Source organism: Typopeltis vanoorti, chromosome 1 (genome assembly GCF_054136105.1).
Source record: "Typopeltis vanoorti isolate ZY-2024b chromosome 1, IOZ_Tvanoo_1.0, whole genome shotgun sequence".
Taxonomy (NCBI): domain Eukaryota; kingdom Metazoa; phylum Arthropoda; class Arachnida; order Uropygi; family Thelyphonidae; genus Typopeltis; species Typopeltis vanoorti.
In genome coordinates this window covers 111,624,977-111,647,007 of record NC_143549.1, presented here as the reverse complement: position 1 = coordinate 111,647,007, position 22,031 = coordinate 111,624,977, and the positions used below count along the sequence as shown (strand labels likewise).

The window sequence follows — 22,031 nt, the reverse complement described above, 5'->3', positions numbered from 1 at the left end:
TCAGAAACTACCTTAGTCAGTCGCCTTTGGACCCTTTCCAACATCGCTTCATTCTTCTGAAAACTAGGTAACCAAATCTGGGCACAATAGTCCATGTGTGGCCTAATCAAAGCCTTATGCAACGGAACAAGAATCTCCCTACTTCTACACGTCAGTGTCCTCCGCATCATTCCCAGAAGCCTTTGTGTTCTCTTCACAATTTTGGTGATGTGTCCCCTAAATTTTAGATCCTTATCCCTTATCACCCCAGATCTCTTATTTCCTCTACCTCCAACAATATATTCTCACCAAGCATAAATTCTGCATCCCATCTTTGTTTTCCAAATTTTAAAACCTTACATTTCGCAACATTGAACTCACATCCCCATTTCCGTGCCCAATCACTCAAATTTATTCAAGTCTTCTTGCAAGGCCACAACATCTTCACTATTCTTTATGGTTCGTCCCAACTTTGCATCATCTGCAAACAACTGAATATCTCCATCAAAATCTTCACCAATATCATTAATATACAAATTAAATAGTAATGGCCCTAAAATAGACCCCTGAGGCACTCCACTAGTGACTTTCCTTTTCCTGGATATCGCACCCCCATACACAACTTGTTGATACCTATCAGATAGCCAGTCTCCAATCCACTGCACTAATCTAATATCCAATCCCATCTGCTCTAGTTTCACTGTCAATTTATCATGAGGTACTCTATCAAAAGCTTTTGCAAAATCCAAGTATATTACTGTGTATCCTTCTCCTCTGTACAAGGAAGCAGTCACTTTATTGTAATAAGTAAGTAGATTACTATAACATGCCCTCCCTTTAGCAAATCCATGCTGTCCATCAAAGATTATACCATTATTGTCTACCCAACTGTGGATCCTAGTTCTCACAAGCTTCTCCAACAACTTAACCACAACACCTGACACACAGATAGGCCTATAGTTTGATGCTTGAGTTCGATCACCTCCTTTATGAAGTGGCACAATCTTGCCCTCCTTCCACTTCTTAGGAACTTGACCAAGTGCAAGATTCGTATTAAAAAAAATGTCAAGGCAGGTGTTAACTCTCTGGCACTTTCCTTCAGAATGTGCAGTGATATATTATCAAGTCTCACAGCTTTATTTATTTCTAGTTTACTCAACTCCCCAAACACCTCTTGCTCACTTACAGTCAGTGTCTCCTCCCCATCGTTAACTGCTTTCAATCTCTCCATGAAGTCACATTCACAAGACTGAAAGATCTTTATGAACTGCTCATTAAGTATCTCCACCACACATTCTGCAACAGCTGTCTTTATACCATTTTCTCCAATCAATGTCATCCTTCCATAATCATTCTTTCTTTTGCTGGCTACATATCGAAAGAACTCCCTAGGATTCTTTTTGGCTTCATTAGCTAACTGCTGTTCATACCTCTCTTTAGCTACTCTGACCAACCAAGTCGCCCTCCTTGTCTGGTATTTGTAGACTTCATGAAATTGGTTATTTCCACTTCTCTTATGCTGCCTCCACAATGCCCTTTTTCTCTGTATCGCATGCTTGATCTCTTTATTCATCCATCTCACACCTACCTTATTTAACCTTCTCACCCTTGGAATACATTTAGACATTGCTTCTGCTAAATAGTTTTTGAAAATCCCCCAAGCTGCATTCATCTCTTTTCCAGCTAACTCCTCATTCCATGCTACACCTGCAAGCTGTCTCCTGAGCTCTTCATAATCAATCCTCTTGTAATTCCACATATGCCCTTTTCTCACGGGGGGGGGGGGGTCCTCACAATGCTGGCAACCACCCAGGTAATCACCTCATGGTCACTCTCACCAATTGGTGGATGATATGACACCTCATTGATAATTACATCCTCCGATGAGATGACCAAATCCAAGACCCTTAATCCTCGTGTGCCCTCTGTTACATACTGTCTGAGGTAGTTATCCCTCAAAAACTCAAGAAACTCATTTTCTTTACTTCCAGTTGCTATCTCATCATTCCAGTCTATATTTCCATAATTAAAATCACCCATAATGATCACCCTTTTCTTATTTGCTTGGCTAATTTGACTATACATTTCACTATCACCACCATCCACATTACATGGTCTATAACACCATCCCACCATGTATTTGATTCCATTCACCTGAAAAATACTGGCACTATTTCCATCTTGCATCTCCACTTTGAATGGACATAGCTCTTTCTCTATCATCAATAGCACTCCCCCTCCCTTTTTATCCCTTCTATCCTCACGAAACACATCATACCCTTCCATCTCTGTATTCCTATCAGTTGAAATAAGTGAGACCGTGTCTCACTTATTCCGACAATCTTTGGGTGAACAGAAGCAATCAGTGCAACCATATCATCTGCCTTGTTTCTTATACTTCTAGCATTGGTATACAAACACAACAGCTCATTTCTGGATCTACAGCTAGGTCCACTGATACCACTCACTCGATGTGATCTCTCCATGCTAGACTGGGGCGATTTCCCTTTCTGCGTCTTCATTTTAGAACCCTTTTCAATTCGAACTGTTTCCTCTTGATCCCTGGTCATCCCATTCCTTTCCTGCCTACACATGCTCTCACCTCCTCTTGGAGCATCGACCTTTCTCACACTGTGTACCCCTGTCCACTCTGAGCCTCCCCGTTTCCCTGCTCCTCTTGCACACCCATTCTCTAATTTTCTATACTCATACCACTCACTTCCCCATTCATATCCACTTCTTCAATCTCTCTCTCGTCTTACTCTCCTGCTCTTCCACATCACTCCCCTCTCGATCTGATTCATTCTCTCTACCTTCCAATAGCAGTCTCTCCAAGCGACTCACACCATAATCACTCAAATGCAGTCCATCGTTCCCATACAGCTCACTTCGTGCTTCAAACTCGTTCCACACATTAACAAACTGTACTCCCATCTCCTCACAAATTTCAGCCAGCATATCATTCATAATCCTTGCTCTCTGCCTCATTTCACCACAGTCATACTTAGACAACACACTGACTACCCTTCCTGTCACACTATTTTCTCTTAAAATCTTGTCACTTAGAGTTTTGCAGGGCACACTGGTGGCTTAGCTTACCAACAAATGACTTCTAGAATGCCTTGTACCGGCATGGGATAGATCTTGATGTATTTTGACTTCAGCATTCGCTCTGGTAGACCATAGTATGCATTTCAGTGCGAAGATTTTTTAAATAAAATAAAATATTCAACGTGTCTGCATTTTCCACATACTCAGGCAATGCATCCACTCATCCATGTAAAGAAAGTGCTCTTCACACTTTTGCTAATACCCTCCTTATACAGTTTACACAGTTTACAGGGATGATCTCTTTTCTACCTCTTCCCCACCACCACCATTCTATGAAAAATGTCTTCTGCCTTAACCAACTGCTATGCTTCAATCACATCCCCTCTTCTCCTCCTATTCGCAAGATTTTGCAAATCATACTCCCTAAATTTGTCTTTATATCTATCTAAAGAGTAGTTTCTACATTTCTGAATTATCTTAGAACCCTTTCTAAAATAGTCTCATCAACCTGTAAATCAGGTGATGAAATCTGTGCACAATAATTCATATAAGGCCTGATCAAGATCTCATACAATATAACCATAACCTCTTTATTTGTACATGATTATGGTCCTCCACATCATTGTCATAATTCAATGTGATGACTTCACAACTTTTGCAATGTGATCGCTGTTCTACATGCCCACCACCACTCTCATCTCTTCTAACCCCTCACAGCCCATCATGGCATAACAAATTTCAGAATCTTACACTTCACAACATTGAACCAATAGTTTTCCTCACTTGTGCACTCATACAATCTATTGAAGTTCTGTAATATCCCAACATCTGCTTGACTCCTCATCATTTTCTACCATTTTGATAATCTCAGAACTGTTGCATATCTGCAGTGAAATCAGTCCCAATATCATTAATAAATAAGTAGAACAAATGGCCCAAACGCAGACTCCTGTATCATACTACTGACTTCCTCTTTTGAGAAAGCACACCCTATAACTTGCTGGTACCTATCTAATACTCTCAGTCTTTCTATACCCTCTCTTTCATACTACCTAAGATAGCTGTCTCTCAAAAATTCAAGAAATTCATTTTCCTTATACCCAAATGCTATCTTTTCATTCCAATCTGTCTACCATAATTGAAATAACCCATAATGATTACTCTTCTCTTGTTTTCTAATTCAAGTTGCTTGTACATTTCTTCATCGCCACTCTCCATGTGTGGCCAATAGCAACATCTGACAAAATATCTCTTTCTGTCAATTTCCACCTCAGAGGTGGAGACCAAAAGGAATATAATTAGTAATATCATACAGATATCTGTATGATATTAATAATATAATATATATTAATAATAAGATATCTGTATAATATCTGTATTATCATACAGACATTTCCATAGAGTCAGAAAACTCAGTGTGAGAGATTCATTATTCATGCAATACCTATCAACGTCTCCTTTAATTCATTCAATGAAGAAGCACTCACAACTACCTCTTGCAACCCATTACACCAATAAGGAAAAAAATATAGTCTTAACACCTTTAATACCATACTTTTATGCAATTTCCATGGGTAACTCCTTGTTCTCTCTTCTTGCCAAGTACTGGACAAAGTATTCAGCATCAATCTTATAAAACTCCTTTAATAATTTATATGTTTCTATCATGTTTTTCACTTATGAGCTAGTTTTGAAGCCCACAGATCTTCAATCTATTCTCATAGGAAGCATTCCAGAGACCTGCCACAATCTTTGTCGCTCACCTCAGGATTTTACGTCTTCATTCCCAAGGAATCTAGGTGAGCAAACAATTAGGGGAGTCTTCACAATTATGCAATTAAAACATGTATTTAAAAGTTAATCAGGGAATTTATGTAATTTTCAATTTCTGTAAACAGCCAAAAGGAAACAAAGAGATAGTAATGATGAATATACCTGGCATTACTATAACCTCAACTACAACTTCCATCTTGATCTTGGTTGCACTACAATGCAAGATCAAGGTGGAACTAAGCATGAAATGATAACTATTGTTATTTTTTCTCTTCTCAACAGCTTCTGTGTCATTCATCTATTTACTTATCTTGAAAATGCTATAATTCAGTATTAATAATAGCGTTTGTTATTAGATAAAGGTGGAGTCCGATACATTTTCTAAAAATGTTATTTAAAATCATACCTTTCACACTGCCAAGGATATGATGGAGTAGATGCAATCCTGTAATTAAAAAAGTAAGGTGAAAAACTAATAAATACAACACACACACACACAATGATGAATACATTTTAGAAATTCAGAATATCAAGAATTCAGCTTTTAATCACGTTTCCTTTTAATGTAATATGCTAGCCTTCATACAAAATAATGTCTATAATGCATATCCATATACACATCTTACACATATAGGAAATGTGTAAGGAATAAAGGAAGGGTGTTTTGCATTATGAGATATTAAGGCAATTGATGTGAAGTCAACAATCTCTATATACAAGTAGTCCAGTCATGAAGATACTCCATAAACTTTGTTTGCTCACACTTGTAAGAAAACAAACTTTGAACGAGCATTTATGAATGAGTATAACATGAAAGTTATATAACACCAAAGCAGAAAGGCACCAGAGGGTAAGGAGAGAGAGAGAGAGATAGGTGAGAGAATGGAAGAGACAGTGGAAGAGAAGAAATTGCAGAAAGATGAGAGAGTGTGAAAGTAAAGGATAGAGAGGTGAGAGGGAGAGAGTCGAAGAGAAAAACAAGAGAGGGATTGGAAGCTGTAAGAGTAAGGGAATGCCAGTGAGAGAAGGATGAATGAATCTGTTTGGAGTGTCATGTATGGAGATTCGATGATGCAGGGCATAGAGAGTAGAGTGCTCACCAGGTGGAATAGTGTGTGGCAATGGCAGTGAAGAGGGATGAAAGTGAGGAGGAGTGGGACAAATGTCCTGAGAGGTTAGTGTGAATCTTGTAGCATAAGATTTGAGGATGATGTAAGAGCTAGTGCTGCGTAAATGTGTCCAAGGAAAGATAATAAGCATATTGTCCCGATATGATAATGTAGAGTGGAAGAGAAGATACCACTAATGACAAATGAGATGATAGCAAGAATGTGCAGAAAAAGAGGTCTGGAATATGTGGATGCATGAAGTACATTTGAGGATAGAAGAGAGCTGTGTGCAAGAGATGAATTACATTTGAATGCAAAAGGACACAGGCAATTGAAGAGACTGTTGCTTTCCTAGTTCTAGTTTCCCCTAAGTATACTTAGGGAAACTAGAACTGCACAGATGGATTTTGCAGGGATGGCCTCATGTAGAGATAGCAGCTTGAGAAATGAGGGGATGTACACTATAATACACAGCAAAGTGGAGTATGAGAAGAGTAATAATAGCTACAAGAATACTGGTGATACACTGGTTTTTCTATATACAAAAGCTAGGAGCATTAGGAATAACAGCATTGTGGCAGTGATTGACTCAGTCTCTCTAAAGATTGTTGGTATCAGTGAAACTTGGTTAACTGAGGGGGGGGGGTGTTCTAACAGCAATAGAAATCGAAGGGTATAGCATATTTCACCAGCATAGGGAAGGTAACCATTTTGCTGAAGTGTTACTCATGATAAGAGATCAATTGTGGCCTCTTAGGGTGGAGAATCTCAGTGGGAAAACACTAATGGTTTTGAGAGTATATGGTGTGAGACAGATGTTTATAAGACAAGATATTTAGTGGGATGATAATACAGATCAAGGAATACAGATGGTGACAAGCAGGAAATGTTTAGGCAAATTAATTTGACAAGTGCAAAGTGAGCAATCATTATGGTGAATTCAGCTATAATTAATATAAACTGGGCAGAACAGACAATGATTTTAGACAGCATGTGGTGGAAGAAACATGAGGATAAAGAATTTTGGATTTGGTCACACAATCAGAGGATCTGATTTTGACTGACATGACATGCTTTTCTCCAGTTGGGGAGAGTGACCATGTAGTCTTGACTTGGAGGATGAATAGGCACGTGAAGATATCAAAACAGATGGAAGTTATGTGGAATTATAAAGCAGGTGACTATCATAGACTTGGAAACCAGCTTGCAGTACTACAATAGATAAAAGTATATGAAGGAAGAGGAGTCATTAATGCATGGGAGATACTTAAGAAAAAAATTTTGACAGCAATTACAGATTGTATAGCACGAGTAAAGAAGACAAAGCAATTTAGAGTCAAATGGATGAATAAAAGGAATAAAAGAAGAAAAAGAGATTATGGAAGGCATACAAAGAGAGAGAGAGGGAGAGAGAGGTGGAGTACAGTTGCATGAAGAATATAAAGTTCAAGCTAGGAAAGTGACTAGTATCGTAAGGAGAGAAAAATTAGAATATAAGAGGAGATTTATGCAGTATTCCAAGGAGATACCAAGGAGTTATTTTCACTATGTGGCAAAGTAGGAGGAAAATTGATAGTGGACAGCTTATCTTTCTGGGTGGAAACAGGAATTGGGTGACCAAACCAGATGACATAGTTGAGCTATTTAATGATCACTTTATTAGTAATACATCCTGGTATACTTCAGGTTTTATTACTATAATGATAATGAGTGGTGAAGTGTTAGAAGTGAATGAAGAGGGTGTATTCCAAATACTGAGTACACTAAATGTCAATAAGGCAGAGGGAGTAGATTGAATTTCATCACGTTTTAAGGGAATGTGCTATGGAACTGACTATGCCATTAACTTGTCTGTTCAATGAAAGTCTTGCAATGGGACAAGTTCCTGGAGAGTAGAAGTAGGGTAAGGTTTCTTTTGTAGTTAGGATTTTAGAGAAACTGGAAACTCGTATACAGAATTGGGCAGATAAGGGTAATATTTATGCAGGCCATCATGGATTTGTTAAAGAATGCAACTTATTTTACTAACCTGGATACCTTTTATAATAGAGTAACAAGAGCAGTGGATGAGAGTGCATACACTGTCATAATTATTTTTTTTAATTAATTAATTTTTACCCAAGGCATTTGACAGGGTGCCACAAAGATGAGATTTAAGTTACATCATATTAGTTTAGATATCAAGTTAGTGGATTGGATTGGTGATTAGCTTTCTGATGGAAATCTAACATCAGAGAGTTGTATAAGGGAGAGCAGTCGAGTAGGGAGCCTACACGTGGAGTTCCATAGGATTCAGTCCTTGAATCATTGCTGTTCAATCTTTATGTCAATGATATAGTCCATAGGACTACAGAGAGAGAGAGAGAGAGAGAGAGAGAGAGAGAGGTTCAGTTGTTTGCAGATGATGTGAAGCTTGGGAGGGTTATTAGTAATGTGGATGTTTTGGTTCTTCAAGAGCATTTGAATATGCATTTGGATAAAGGATTAAACAAGTTATATAATTTCTCAGTATCTTTAATTTATAGTATAATCAAGTGAAAAACTTCCAAAAACTATCTCTAATCCAGAGAATTTTAATAACAAGGTGTGACACCTTTTGAACACTCGTATATGAAAATATATTATTATTATTACGGGCAGCTCCAAGGAGTCCTTAGACTCATCGAGGGAGGCCCAACATCATGTCAAGAACTATTCAACATTCACACAGTATCTATCATACTTCACCTTGAACTCATTTACAGTCATGGCACCCACAACAGACTCAGGCAGCTGATTCCACTCATTTACCACTTTCCAAGTAAAAAACCTAGCTCTAACACCCTTGCTAACCACACTCTTACGAAGCTTCCATGGATGGCCCCTGGTCCTCCCACTACCAGTCCTATTCTCAAAAATATCTTCTGAATTAATCTTATAGAAACCCTTCAGTAATTTGAATGTCTTAATCATATCACCCCTTTTCGCCTATCAACCAATTTCTGCAGCCCACAAATCTTTAACCTGTTCTTGTAAGGTTCATTCCATAGTCCTGCTATTATCTTGGTCACTCGTCCTCTGGATACTCTCCACCTCCTCCCCATCGAAAAGAAACCCTGGCACCCATATCTGGGCACAGTAGTCTAGATGGGGTCTTATCAAGGAACATGATACAGAGGAACGATACAGAGGAACAATAACCTGTTTGTTTCTGCTTGTTAAAGTATTTTTTAGCAACCAAGTGATTTGATGAGCTGATTTAGCCACTTTTGCAATGTGACCTCTAAACTTCAACTCCTTATCGACCAACACTTCCAAATCCCTAGCCTCATCAATCTCCTGGAGTACGGTTCCACCAATGTGATATACTGCTGCTAATCTTTTCAGCCCAAAATGCATAACCTTACACTTTGCCACATTAAATTGCCATCCATTTTTCTTAGCCCAGTCCTCCAAACTATCCAAATCATCTTGCAAAATTTTGATATCCTGTGCACTCACTATTGCTCTACCCAACTTTGCATCATCAGCAAACAAGTGAACACTTCCTCTCAGATCCTTTCCTATATCGTTAATGAACAAATTGAAAAGTAGTGGTCCAAGAACAGAACCCTGCAGCACACCACTAGTCACAGGCTTTTGGACTCTACTCCTGAATAAACCACTCTCTGATATCTCTCCATCAACCACCCTCCTATCCATCTCACCAACCCTATATCCATTCCCATATATTGCAGTTTACGGATTAGACTTCCATGTGGTATCCTGTCAAAGGCCTTAGCAAGGTCCAGTAGAATCACTGTAAACCCATTACCCTTATCCAGTTCAGCGGTCACTGTGTTATAAAATGTGAGCAAGTTACTGAGGCATGATCTACCCTTCACAAAACCATGCTGTCCCCCATACAGTATCCCATTTTCATCTATCCAATCTTGTATTTTTTTTTGACTATTTTCTCCAAGACCTTGACAACAATTCCTGATACGCTGATCGGCCGGTAGTTTTCAACAGCAGTCTTGGAACCTCCTTTATGCAGTGGAACTATCCCCCCCCCCCCGAGACTAACCCAGACCAGAGACTCAAATTAAACAAAATGGTCAAAGGCACTGACAATTCTTTAGCCACTTCTCGTACGACACGAGCTGGTATACCATCCAATCCCGCAGGTGAATTGACATTGAGGTTTTGTAATACACTATTCACCTCCATTTCATTCACCACAATTCCCGTATAAGCTGTTGGTTCTTCCATTTCTGCAATGTCACCACCAGGATGATATACTCTTGCAAAGTGCTCACTCAGTAATTCTACTATATCAACTGATTCAGTTACCTCCCTACCATCAGCATTCTTTAAAATCATTCTGCCATATACATTTTTTCTTTTACTTGCAACATATCAAAAAAACTGTTTGAGATTCTCTTTAGCCTGCATGGCTAATATTTTTCATAATCCGTTTTTGCTTTTCTTACCACACTTGTTACCCTTCTGGCCTGGGCTTTATATCGTTCATGTGCCTGCAGGTCACCTTTCTCCTTAGATTCAGTTACCTCCCTACCATCAGCATTCTTTATAATCATTCTGCCATATACATTTTTTCTTTTACTTGCAACATATCAAAAAAACTGTTTGAGATTCTCTTTAGCCTGCATGGCTAATATTTTTCATAATCCGTTTTTGCTTTTCTTACCACACTTGTTACCCTTCTGGCCTGGGCTTTATATCGTTCATGTGCCTGCAGGTCACCTTTCTCCTTAAATTCCCTCAACAGTTGTTTCTTTTTTTGAAGCTCAAGCTTAATGGTGTTATTCATCCATTTCTGCCATATACATTTTTTCTTTTACTTGCAACATATCAAAAAAACTGTTTGAGATTCTCTTTAGCCTGCATGGCTAATATTTTTCATAATCCGTTTTTGCTTTTCTTACCACACTTGTTACCCTTCTGGCCTGGGCTTTATATCGTTCATGTGCCTGCAGGTCACCTTTCTCCTTAGATTCAGTTACCTCCCTACCATCAGCATTCTTTATAATCATTCTGCCATATACATTTTTTCTTTTACTTGCAACATATCAAAAAAACTGTTTGAGATTCTCTTTAGCCTGCATGGCTAATATTTTTCATAATCCGTTTTTGCTTTTCTTACCACACTTGTTACCCTTCTGGCCTGGGCTTTATATCGTTCATGTGCCTGCAGGTCACCTTTCTCCTTAAATTCCCTCAACAGTTGTTTCTTTTTTTGAAGCTCAAGCTTAATGGTGTTATTCATCCATTTAATTTCTACTTGATTTATTATTCGGACTCTAGGTATACAGTCAACCATTGCATCCTGCAAACACTTCTTAACCGTCTCCCATGCACTATCAACCTCAAGCCCTTGCAGTTTTACATGCCATGGCACTGAACCAATCAAACTCATAAGCTTGTCATACTTACCAGCCTGATAATTCCACATGTACCCTGTCTTAATTGTAAATTCCACACCTTTAGCCACCTCCCAAGTTAAGACCCTATGATCACTCTCACCAATTGGTGGCAATGTGGTCATATTCGTCACAGTCAGATCCTCAGATGTAATTACTAGGTCAAGCACTCTCTGACCCCTAGTATTTTCCATTACATGCTGTCGCAGAAAGTTATCCCTTAATAACCACATAAAATCCAATTCCTTCCTCCCGTGTATCCTCTCCTCCCTCCAATCAATGCTACCATAGTTGAAATCTCCCATAATAATTACCCTCCTTCCACTCATTTCTTCTATTTGCTTATGCATACTATCTCCATCATCTTTTCCATCACCTGGTCTATAGCAGCACCCAATTGTATATTTTATTCTGCTAGCCTCAATCTCACACCAAATGGCCTCAAATGTGCTCTTTTCTCTATCCTGCAATTCACCTTCTATTTTCCTTGGCTGCAGCTCATCAGCTATCATCAATAACACCCCCCCATTTTATTCTCCGTCATTCCTGAACACACCATACCCCTCACATTCAATCCCACTAGCTATATCATCTTCAGTTAGCCATGTTTCACTAATGCCAATAACCTGTGGTCTGGAACTGCCAACCAAGGCCAAAATTTCTTCCTTCTTGTTCCTAATACTCCTAGCATTAGTATACATGAATTGCAGACCTCCATTGGTCCCATTCCTACCTTGATGCCTTATACTAACTATCCCATTCTGATTTGTTGTTCTTATTCGCTCAAGCATATTATACTCATTCATACACTCAACTGCCTCCCTAAGTTCTGCATATCTACTTCCCCCACCCCTTAATAAATCTAGTTTCCCTGATTCTGCACATCCACTTCATTCAACAACACTTTTTCAAGTCTCCTTACACCAAATCCATTCAAATGCAAACCATCCATCTTATATAGATTCTTTCGCCCATCTAACTCACTCCACGCGTCCACAAATTCCACGCCACTCACCGCATATGACTTCTGCATTACTTCAACCTTTGTACCACTTGCTGAATCTGGCTCCCACTGATGAGACATTGATAAAGGTTGAATTTAAAAGTCACTTCACAAAATTTCACAAAGAAAGGACTATCACTCAAATCTGTGTTGATGGAGAAGACATGTCCACCACTCTGTTTGAAGACTATAGTACTGTTGGAAATTATAATTCTTGGAACATTAATGGCTTTCGTGTTCATAACCAAGATGGGCTTGACAAAACCATTACAGCATCTGAAGTTACAACAGCCTATAAAGAATGCCAGACAAGGAAATCACCAGGACCTGATGGTCTAGAGATAGAACTTAATTGTGAGGCCTGGGATTTTATTCTTCCCATTCTATTTACATTATTTAATTCTTTTCTCTCATGAGGACACATACCAAGTGAATTTGTAGCATGCCATACTATCCTCATTCCGAAACCTAACAGAGATCACACTTTAGTCAGCAGATGGAGACCTATTTCTCTATCTAATACTGATTACAAGATATTTTTCTGCATTATCAATAACAGGCTCAAAGTGGGAATGAGATACATAATTAAAAGCACACACCCGGGAGTACCAAGTCGAGCAATAGAATTTAATCTATTTCTGCTATGTGATCTAATCCACTTAGTTAACATGAAAAAGCAGTCAATGGCAGTGCTATTAGTAGACCTTACTCAAGCATTTGATAATGTCTGGCATCCCTTTCTATTCTACATCCTCCAGCAAACTGGTGTAGGTAAAAAACTACTATCTGTTATGAAAGGGTCCTTGCCAATTCAACCACCCACCTCCTAGTTAATGGGTTCTTGACAGACCCAGTAAAAATTCAAAAAGGAGTCAAGCAAGGTTGCCCTTTAAGTTCACTGCTCTTTGCATTGGTTCTTGAACCTTTCTTACAGGAAGTAAACAATACATATGCTGTGGGAGGAATAACAGTTCCTTCAACTATAAAGGAAAATAAGGTATTAGCATATGCCGATGATGTAGTAGGAACTTTGAAGGATAATGATTCCATTATATATATATATATATATATATATATATATACATAAGATGATCTGGGATGACTGCAGAGCAATCCCAGATAGAGAAGGCCAACTCAAAACAGTTAACCCATATGTGGTTAACCACCTGGATATCAGCCATCTTTGTGCTTTAGTTTCAATTGGTCTTTTGGTTGTTCATCTATATGAGATTGGTGAAAAAGGAAAACTGATAGCCTTTGGCTATATGATGATATAAAATAGCTGAGGCCTTTTCTCTATCTATCTTTCTTTCTATTCTACATCTTCAGCAAATTGGTGTAGGTTAAAAATACCATCAGGCTCTCTTGCATCCTATATTAACTACTCCAGGCCTATGATGACAACCCTTTACTTTTTCACCTCGATAAAGGGCAAAACCTGTCTGGGTAGTGACCCTTCCCACAATGTCTACAAGGATATGTGCATTGCATTATGGAACACCATGGCAAGTGATGTGAAGTCATTAACTTCTATATTTTGAAGTATTTTGGTGGTAATCCAGCCATTTTATTTGCACTGTATATTAAGAAATAAATTTTAACACCTTTCAATGCCCTAAGGCATATCCTATCACCAACAGCTTATATCTGTGCATGCCTGCCACAGATATAAGCACTCTAGGAGTTACTCTCCTAGAGTGCTCAAATGAGCACTCTAGGAGAGTAACTCCATCCTCAGATTGCCCGAATCCTATGAGTTCTTCTTCTTTCTTTCTTTTCTGCTGTGAATGTTCTCTGCAGTGTGCATATCCAATATAATAGTTTTATCAATGAATTAATGAAATAAAGAGCCAAAAGGCTTCACCTTTTGGCTCTTTACAATCCTGTGCACCTTTTTGACAACTCATACTGTAAAGTATTAAAGCTATTATCACTATAATCTTGGTATTATTTGGTCTACCTACTCACTGATGAGACCTCAATAAAGGTTGAAACTGGTCTGGGTAGTGACCTATCCCCCCTTAATGTAAAACAACATACATCTCCTAGGGGATGAGTTTTACATTAGGGCAAATACTAAGAATAGCGATCCTAGCTTTATCCACCTTTACAACGAGTTGCCCGGTATTGTACCACCCAGGTGTTTGCTCACGCTTGGACTTGCTGAACTTTTATAGTTTGCTATATTCGGCATGAAACTCTTTGATTTCTATCTTAGAGTTTTCTTATTCGGCTTTGAAATAATGTGGGATTAAATATCCTCTTAATTTAAATAGTTTTATCAACATTATATATCTGTTCCAGACTGAGGAGCTCATTGACAACTAGATTAACAAATGTGTCCAGATATTTGAAAATTTCTTTGTGATCTCTGGACCATTTTTCACAAGAAACAATGTAGATAGAAATTTCAAGAAGCATCTTAAACCTTTGATATTTTCATCATTATTATTATTCAGGCCTCCATGGAGTCAAAAGACTCACTGTGGGAGGTCCTTAGGAAACAAAGTCTATCATACCACTCCTTGAACTCACTGACCATTCTTGCTCTCACCACTCTATCAGGCATTCTACGGTTCAACCACCCTCCATGCAAAGAAACTACTCCTTATCCTCTTGCTCACAGCTTTCTTTCATAACTTCCAGGGATGCCACCCCTTGGCATCACTCCTTCCCTCTGTTCCACCAAGTGAAAGAACTCCCCCAGTGTCAATCCTGTAACTATCTCTCAACAGTTTAAAAGTCTCAATCATATCACCTCTCCTTCTTCTATCTATCAAACTCTGCAGTCCACATTCCCTCAGCCAACCCTCATAACTAACATTGTACAGCCCTGAAACGATCCTTGTTATCCATCTTTGTACCCTATCCACAGTTAATTTATCTCCTTCAAATCCTGAGGACCAAATTTGAGAACAATAGTCTAAGTGTGGTCTGAGCAAGGGCTTATATAATGGAATGCTAACTCTTTTATTGCTGCTTGTCAGTATCCTTCTCAGTACTGCAGCAATCCTCTGAGTTACCTTCACCACCTTTGCAATATGTTCCCTGAATTTCAGCATTCTATCAATCACCCCCCCCCCCCCCAGATCTCTCGTCTCCTACTTCTTCCAGTACATTTCCTCCAATCGAGTATGCAGCCTCTCATTGATGTATCCCAAGCTTCAAGACTTTATATTTTGATTCATTAAACCAACACCCCCAATTCAAATCCTCTTGCATGGTTGCCACATCTGCACTATTACTAATAACTCTTCCCAGATGGACTTCGCATCATCTGCAAACAACTGAATATCCCCCTGCAATCCATTGACAATGTCATTGATATAAAGATTAAACAATACAGATCCCAGTACCCTGTGGGACCCCACTTCTAACCCTCTGCCTGCTTAATATTGCCCCACCATACATAACTCTCTGATACCTATAATGACAGCCAATCCCAAATCCAGACTAACCCGACATCTAAACCCATGTGCTGCAACTTAAATATCAGCTGATCATGTGGCATTCTGTCAAATGCCTTTGCAAAAAAAAATAAAGGTAGTATATGCCTTTCCCTCATCAACCACTCTTGTCACTTTATTATAAAAGGCAATCATATTACTAAAGCAACAGCACTGCTTAATAAATCCATGTTGACCCTCACAGATGACATTACCCTCATCTGTCCAAAGCTGTATATGGTCCCTCACTAATTTCTCCAAGATTTTAACAACTACTGATGAAACACTATCCTTCAACTATAGTCTCACTCATATTCTAATTAAGTTTTTTTTTAAGGAATAACTTAGCCTGCTCCATTAACAAGCTACCAGGCAAGTCAACCCCATCACAACTATAATATTAAAACAAATTCCATTATCACTTGATCCTGTTCTCTTACCACTTTCACTGAGTCTCCAGATAATTTTCTCCATAACTTGTTTTTCTTGGTTGTTCGGTGGTCTTTATTATTCCTTCAGATCACCTGCTGCTTTCTTTTTTCAGCCTTGCTTAACTCTTGCATTCTGCAATATTTCAATTTTGTGCTTTATACTATAAAGGATAACATTTAAGTGTGCTATTTCTTTATCAATGTCTATTTTGTTCTCTATTTATATGGCTGCATTTTCAAAAGATTTGTATGTACTTGCTCTTGACATTTGAAAAGCATTTGATTTTTTCTGGTGAGACAGATGCCTATTTAGAAAACTATCAATAATTTATGCTGTGAACTGGAAGCTTATAAGCCCTAGCCAGGGTAAAATATAAGCAAAATGAAGAGATTGCAGGCACACTTAATTATTTACAGATAAATAATTAAGCACGTGTGCATGTGTGTGTGCCACATGCAATGCCATCTGTGATGGTCTACTGAACTAGTCAGGTGGTTCCAGAAATTTCATGTTCTCTTTCATAATTTATTCACACTAAAAGAAGGTGCTGGATTATCCATTGCTAGAAAATTAATGCTGTACCTGTACCTGTATTAAGCTAAATGACCATTTTCTTGAAGAAGTAGAATATTTTCAGTATCTTGGTTCCTATAATAATGCTATAAATGATATTGAAAAAAAAAGCACAAAGCTCTTCAGTTTTATAAAAGCCTAACTAATATCTAGAAATCCAAACTCATTACCACAACACACAAATTTATCCTTACAAAACCACTTAACTACATTTATATATGATTCTGGATAGGTATTAGCTATAGAACAAACAAAGTGTTTATTCCGTAACTTTTTTTTTTTTTTTATGTTGGACCCATATACGAGAGGTTGGCTGGTCAACCTATAGTACGTTAGTACCATATATGGGAAATGGGTAACATGGGTACATGCGTATATAGGTAACACTTGCATACTCATGTAGATAGGTCATCAGTGCAGAAGCAAATTAATATTTAGATAATTTGAAGAAGAAGAAGAAAAAAAACTGAAATAAAAGCTTCTCATTACTTCATAAATGATTACTTCGCTGCCCTTATCTCAGTTCTCTCATAAATAATAGAGAAGGTATCAACAGCTAATTTATGCACCATTTAGAAGTCTACCAACTAATGAGTGACCAACAGTATAGATGTTGATATTCATCACAGCCAATCTATTGGCTCAAAATAAACTTCTTAACACAAAGACCTAGAAAAATTTGGAAACTTTTATGTAATTGCTCTTGACATTTCAAAGGCATTTGATTGGTTCTGATGAGATGGAGGCTTATTTAGTAAACTATCACCTAGTTTACTTTCCACTCTTTGCAAATGGATTGTCCGGTTCTTCTGTGGTTGTTAACTCTACATGTCATTGTAGCTGCTTCCTCTCTCTTCAGATTTAATGAAGTAATTATCAAAAATGGTATAAAATCTTAATTATCAACACTAGGTTTGGATGAGTATAATTCCTCTGTTACCAACAACAGCACTTTTCCTTTTCAGCCCTATCTGTCTTCTCAAAAAATATCATATCCCTCCATCTATCTCATTTCCTATCAGGATGCGATCCTCATCTGACCATATCTCTCGTATACTGACAATTTTTGTATAAATTAACTCAATGCAACAACTTAGATACAAAAAAAATATTTATTAAACTCACTAATATTTTGCTGGTTTTCTAACCAGCATCATCAGAGCACAATTCTAACTATGATAGCAAAATGTTAGTGAATTTAGTAATCCCCCCCCCCCTCTCTCTTTTCCTTGATATCATCGGTTCAATCCTCTGTGAAATACTTAAAATGTGGAAAGCAGTTGGAGGAGATGAATTTGATATTTCTACATGACATTTGACCAGAAATGCTTAAGCATTTCTGGTCAAATGTTATGTAGAAACCATTGTAAAACTTTAAGGTGTAAAAGTTTTTTACAATGGTTAATAGACTACAATGATGTTCAGAAAGATTAATCAGAAGGATGAAGAGTGAATTCTGGATGAGTAGACTCAAACTGTTATAATGCCATTTATAAAAAAAAAAAAAGAGGGATGATGGAATAACTAAAAGTTAGACTTATTGAATTAGTCTAACTCAGGGAGACACTCATCAAAGAGTCCCCATCGCATGATTCATGCAAGTATTCTTGAGAAAAGTCTAAGAGAAACAGCAGGAAAGAAATAACTAGAGTTAATAACAAACATGTTGGAAGTTTTTTCACTTGGTTAGACTATAAATTATATATTTAATTTAATCCTTTATCCAAGTGTAAGCAAACAAAGTTTGTGCTGAAGTATCTTCAGGACTGGGGCAACTCCTGGTATAACATGTCCACAAGGAGATGTGCTTTGCATTATGGGAGATACTAAGGCAAGTGATGAGAATTTATACCACCTTTACCAGGAGTTGCCCCAGTCCTGAAGATATTTCAGACATGAACTTTGTTTGCTTACACTTGGATAAAGGATTAAACTAAATATATAATTTAATAACAAACAGGAATTCTCAGAACCAAATTTTTACTTTACAACAAATTATTGAGAAATTGTGAGAAGACAACAGGAATCTGTATTTGAGTTTTGTATATCTGAAAAAGTGTAAAATCAGGGGTAAGACAAGGATGCACATTATCTCTGCTCTTAATCATCATCTATATGGATCACATTATGAAAGAAAGTGGTATCAAGCCTGATATTAGAACTGGAGATGCCAAACTTAGCTCTTTGCTTTATGCTGATGATGTTGTACTCCTAAACATATCTAGTCAAGTCTCCAGGATTCACTAACTAAACTCAATAACAGCTGTAACAAATTTGGCATCAAAAAGACCAAAACTATGAAAATAGGCAGAAGCATAGAATTTCAGAACTTCAGCTACATTCTGAATGGAGATCCTAGAGCAAGTAAAATATATCAGCTATTTAGGCACTAGTGAAGATTGATAGGTTAAATCTGGAAATAGACAACAGGATAAGCAAAGCTGATATGGTAGGTAGCCAGCTGAATAAATTTATATGGAATAAGAGAGAAATTAGCCAAAACACTAAACTAATAGCATACCAGACAGTGTTAAACCAGTTTTAAGTTATTATTATAATTATTTTTTTTATTATTATTAAACAAGACCTCATGGAGTCAAAGACTCATCTAGGAGGTCCTTTTATCTTACACACACATCTCATCATACCGTGTCTTAAACACATTCAAACTACTTGCAGACACCACGCTCTCAGGCAAGGAATTCCAATCACTCACAACTCTGCACGAAAAAAATCTGCCTCTCACTCCCTTACTCACACCCTCCTTATACAGTTTCCAGGGATGACCTCTGGTTCTCCCCTGATCTCCCACTATTCTCTGTAGAACTTCTCCACCATTGATCCTATAACAACCCCTTACCAACTTGTAGGTCTCTATCATATCTCCCCTCTTCCTTCTCTCCACGAGACTCTGCAAATTACATCTTTTCAATCTTTCCTCATACTCAACATTCCAGAGGTCAGAAACTACCTTAGTCAGTCACCTTTGGACCCTTTCCAACATCTCTTCATCCTTCTGAAAACCCGGTGACCAAATCTGGGCACAATAGTCCAAGTGTGGCCTAATCAAAGCCTTATACATTGGAACAAGTATCTCCCTACTTCTACATGTCAGTGTCCTCCGCATCATTCCCAGAAGTCTTTGTGTTGTCTTCACAATTTTGGCGATGTGTCCCCTAAATTTTAGATCCTTATCCACTATCACCCCCAGATCTCTTATTTCCTCTACTTCCAACAATATATTCTCACCAAGCATAAATTCTGCATCCCATCTTTGTTTTCCAAATTTTAAAACTTTACATTTTGCAACATTGAACTCACATCCCCATTTACGTGCCCAAACACCCAATTTATTCAAGTTTTCTTGTAAGGCCAAAATATCTTCACTACTCTTTATCGTTCATCCCAACTTTGCATCATCTGCAAACAACTGAATATCTCCATCCAAATCTTTGCTAATATCATTAATATACAAGATAAACAGTAATGGCCTCAAAACAGACCCCTGAGGCACTCCACTAGTGACTTTCCTTTTCCTGGATATCACACCCCCATACACAACTTGTTGATACCTATCAGATAGCCAGTCTCCAATCCAATGCACTAATCTAATATCCAACCCCATCTGCTCTAGTTTGACTGTCAACTTATCATGAGGTACTCTATCAAAAGCTTTTGCGAAATCCAAGTATATTACTGTGTATCCTTCTCCTCTGTCCAAGGAAGCAGTCACTTTATTGTAATAAATAAGTAGATTACTAAAACATGACCTCCCTTTAGCAAATCCATGCTGTCCATCAAAGATTATACCATTGTTGTCAACCCAACTGTGGATCCTAGTTCTCACAAGCTTCTCCAACAACTTAACCACAACACCTGACACACAGATAGGCCTATAGTTTGATGCTTGAGTTCGATCACCTCCTTTATGAAGTGGCGCAATCTTGCCCTCCTTCCACTCTTTAGGAACTTGACCAAGTGCAAGACTCGTATTAAAAAAATATGTCAAGGCAGGTGTCAACTCTCTGGCACACTCCTTCAGAATACGTGGTGATATATTATCAAGTCCCACAGCCTTATTTACATCTAGTTTACTCAACTCCCCAAACACCTCTTGCTCACTTACAGTCAGTCTCTCCTCCCCATCATCAACTGCTCTTAATCTCTCCATGAAGTCACATTCACAAGATTGAAAGATCTTTATGAATTGCTCATTAAGTATCTCCACAACACATTCTGCAACAGCTGTCTTTATACCATTTCCTCCAATCAATGTCATCCTTCCATAATCATTCTTTCTTTTGCTGGCTACATATCGAAAGAACTCCCTAGGATTCTTTTTGGCTTCATTAGCTAACTGCTGTTCATACCTCTCTTTAGCTACTCTCACCAACCAAGTCACCCTCCTTGCCTGGTCTTTGTAGACCTCATGAAATTGGTTACTTCTACTTCTCTTATGCTATAATAATAATAAAATTAGTTTAATCCTTTATCCAAGTGTGAGCAAACAAAGTTTGCGCCTGAAGTATCTTCAGGACTAGGGTAAGGTGATACAACACCAGGGCAACTCGTTGCAAAGGTGGAGAAAGCTACCAACACTCCTATCTCAGTATCTCCTCAATAAAGGTCGAAACTAGTCTGGGTAGTGGCCCTTCCCTTAATGCATAACATTAGAAATATCCGCATGGAGATGTGTTTTGCATTATAGGAGATACTGAGATAGGAGTGTTGGTAGCTTTCTCCACCTTTGCAACAAGTTGCCCTGGTGTTGTATCACCTTACCCTAGTCCTGAAGATACTGCAGGCGCAAACTTTGTTTGCTCACACTTGGATAAAGGATTAAACTAATTTTATTATACTCTAACCAAGTGAAAAATAAACTTTCAACTTCTCTTATGCTGTCTCCACAATGCCTTTTTTTTCTGTATTGCATGCTTAATCTCTTTATTCATCCATCTCACACCTACCTTATTTAACCTTCTCACCCGTGGTATACATGGATCTGAGAGTTGGGGTAGAAAAAAAGTACTTGAACAAATAGAGACCACAGATATGAGGGTTCTGAGAATAATTAGGAGAGCAAACCAATGGTATCAATGGCAGAATCATATTAACAATGAAGATATTGGAAAGGAACTTGACATGATTATCATTCAAGAATGTGTCAGCAGAGCTAATCTAAGGTGGTATGCCCAGTTAAATAGAAAAGTTAAGAAGAAAGGTTAGCAAAACAGGTGTCTGATGCCAAGATGGCAGGAAAGAG

At 38.1% G+C, this 22,031-nt stretch overlaps 1 protein-coding gene across 1 annotated transcript in view; it reads right to left on the bottom strand.

The window, feature by feature from the left end:
* The window catches only part of unc79 (UNC-79 domain-containing protein), a 1,277,183-nt gene that overhangs the window by 401,492 nt on the left and 853,660 nt on the right, over positions 1–22,031 (bottom strand). The window contains exon 41 of the mRNA XM_090395893.1: positions 5,210–5,248. Within this exon, the coding sequence (XP_090252019.1) occupies positions 5,210–5,248 (39 nt within the window). The remainder of the gene's footprint in view (positions 1–5,209; positions 5,249–22,031) is intronic.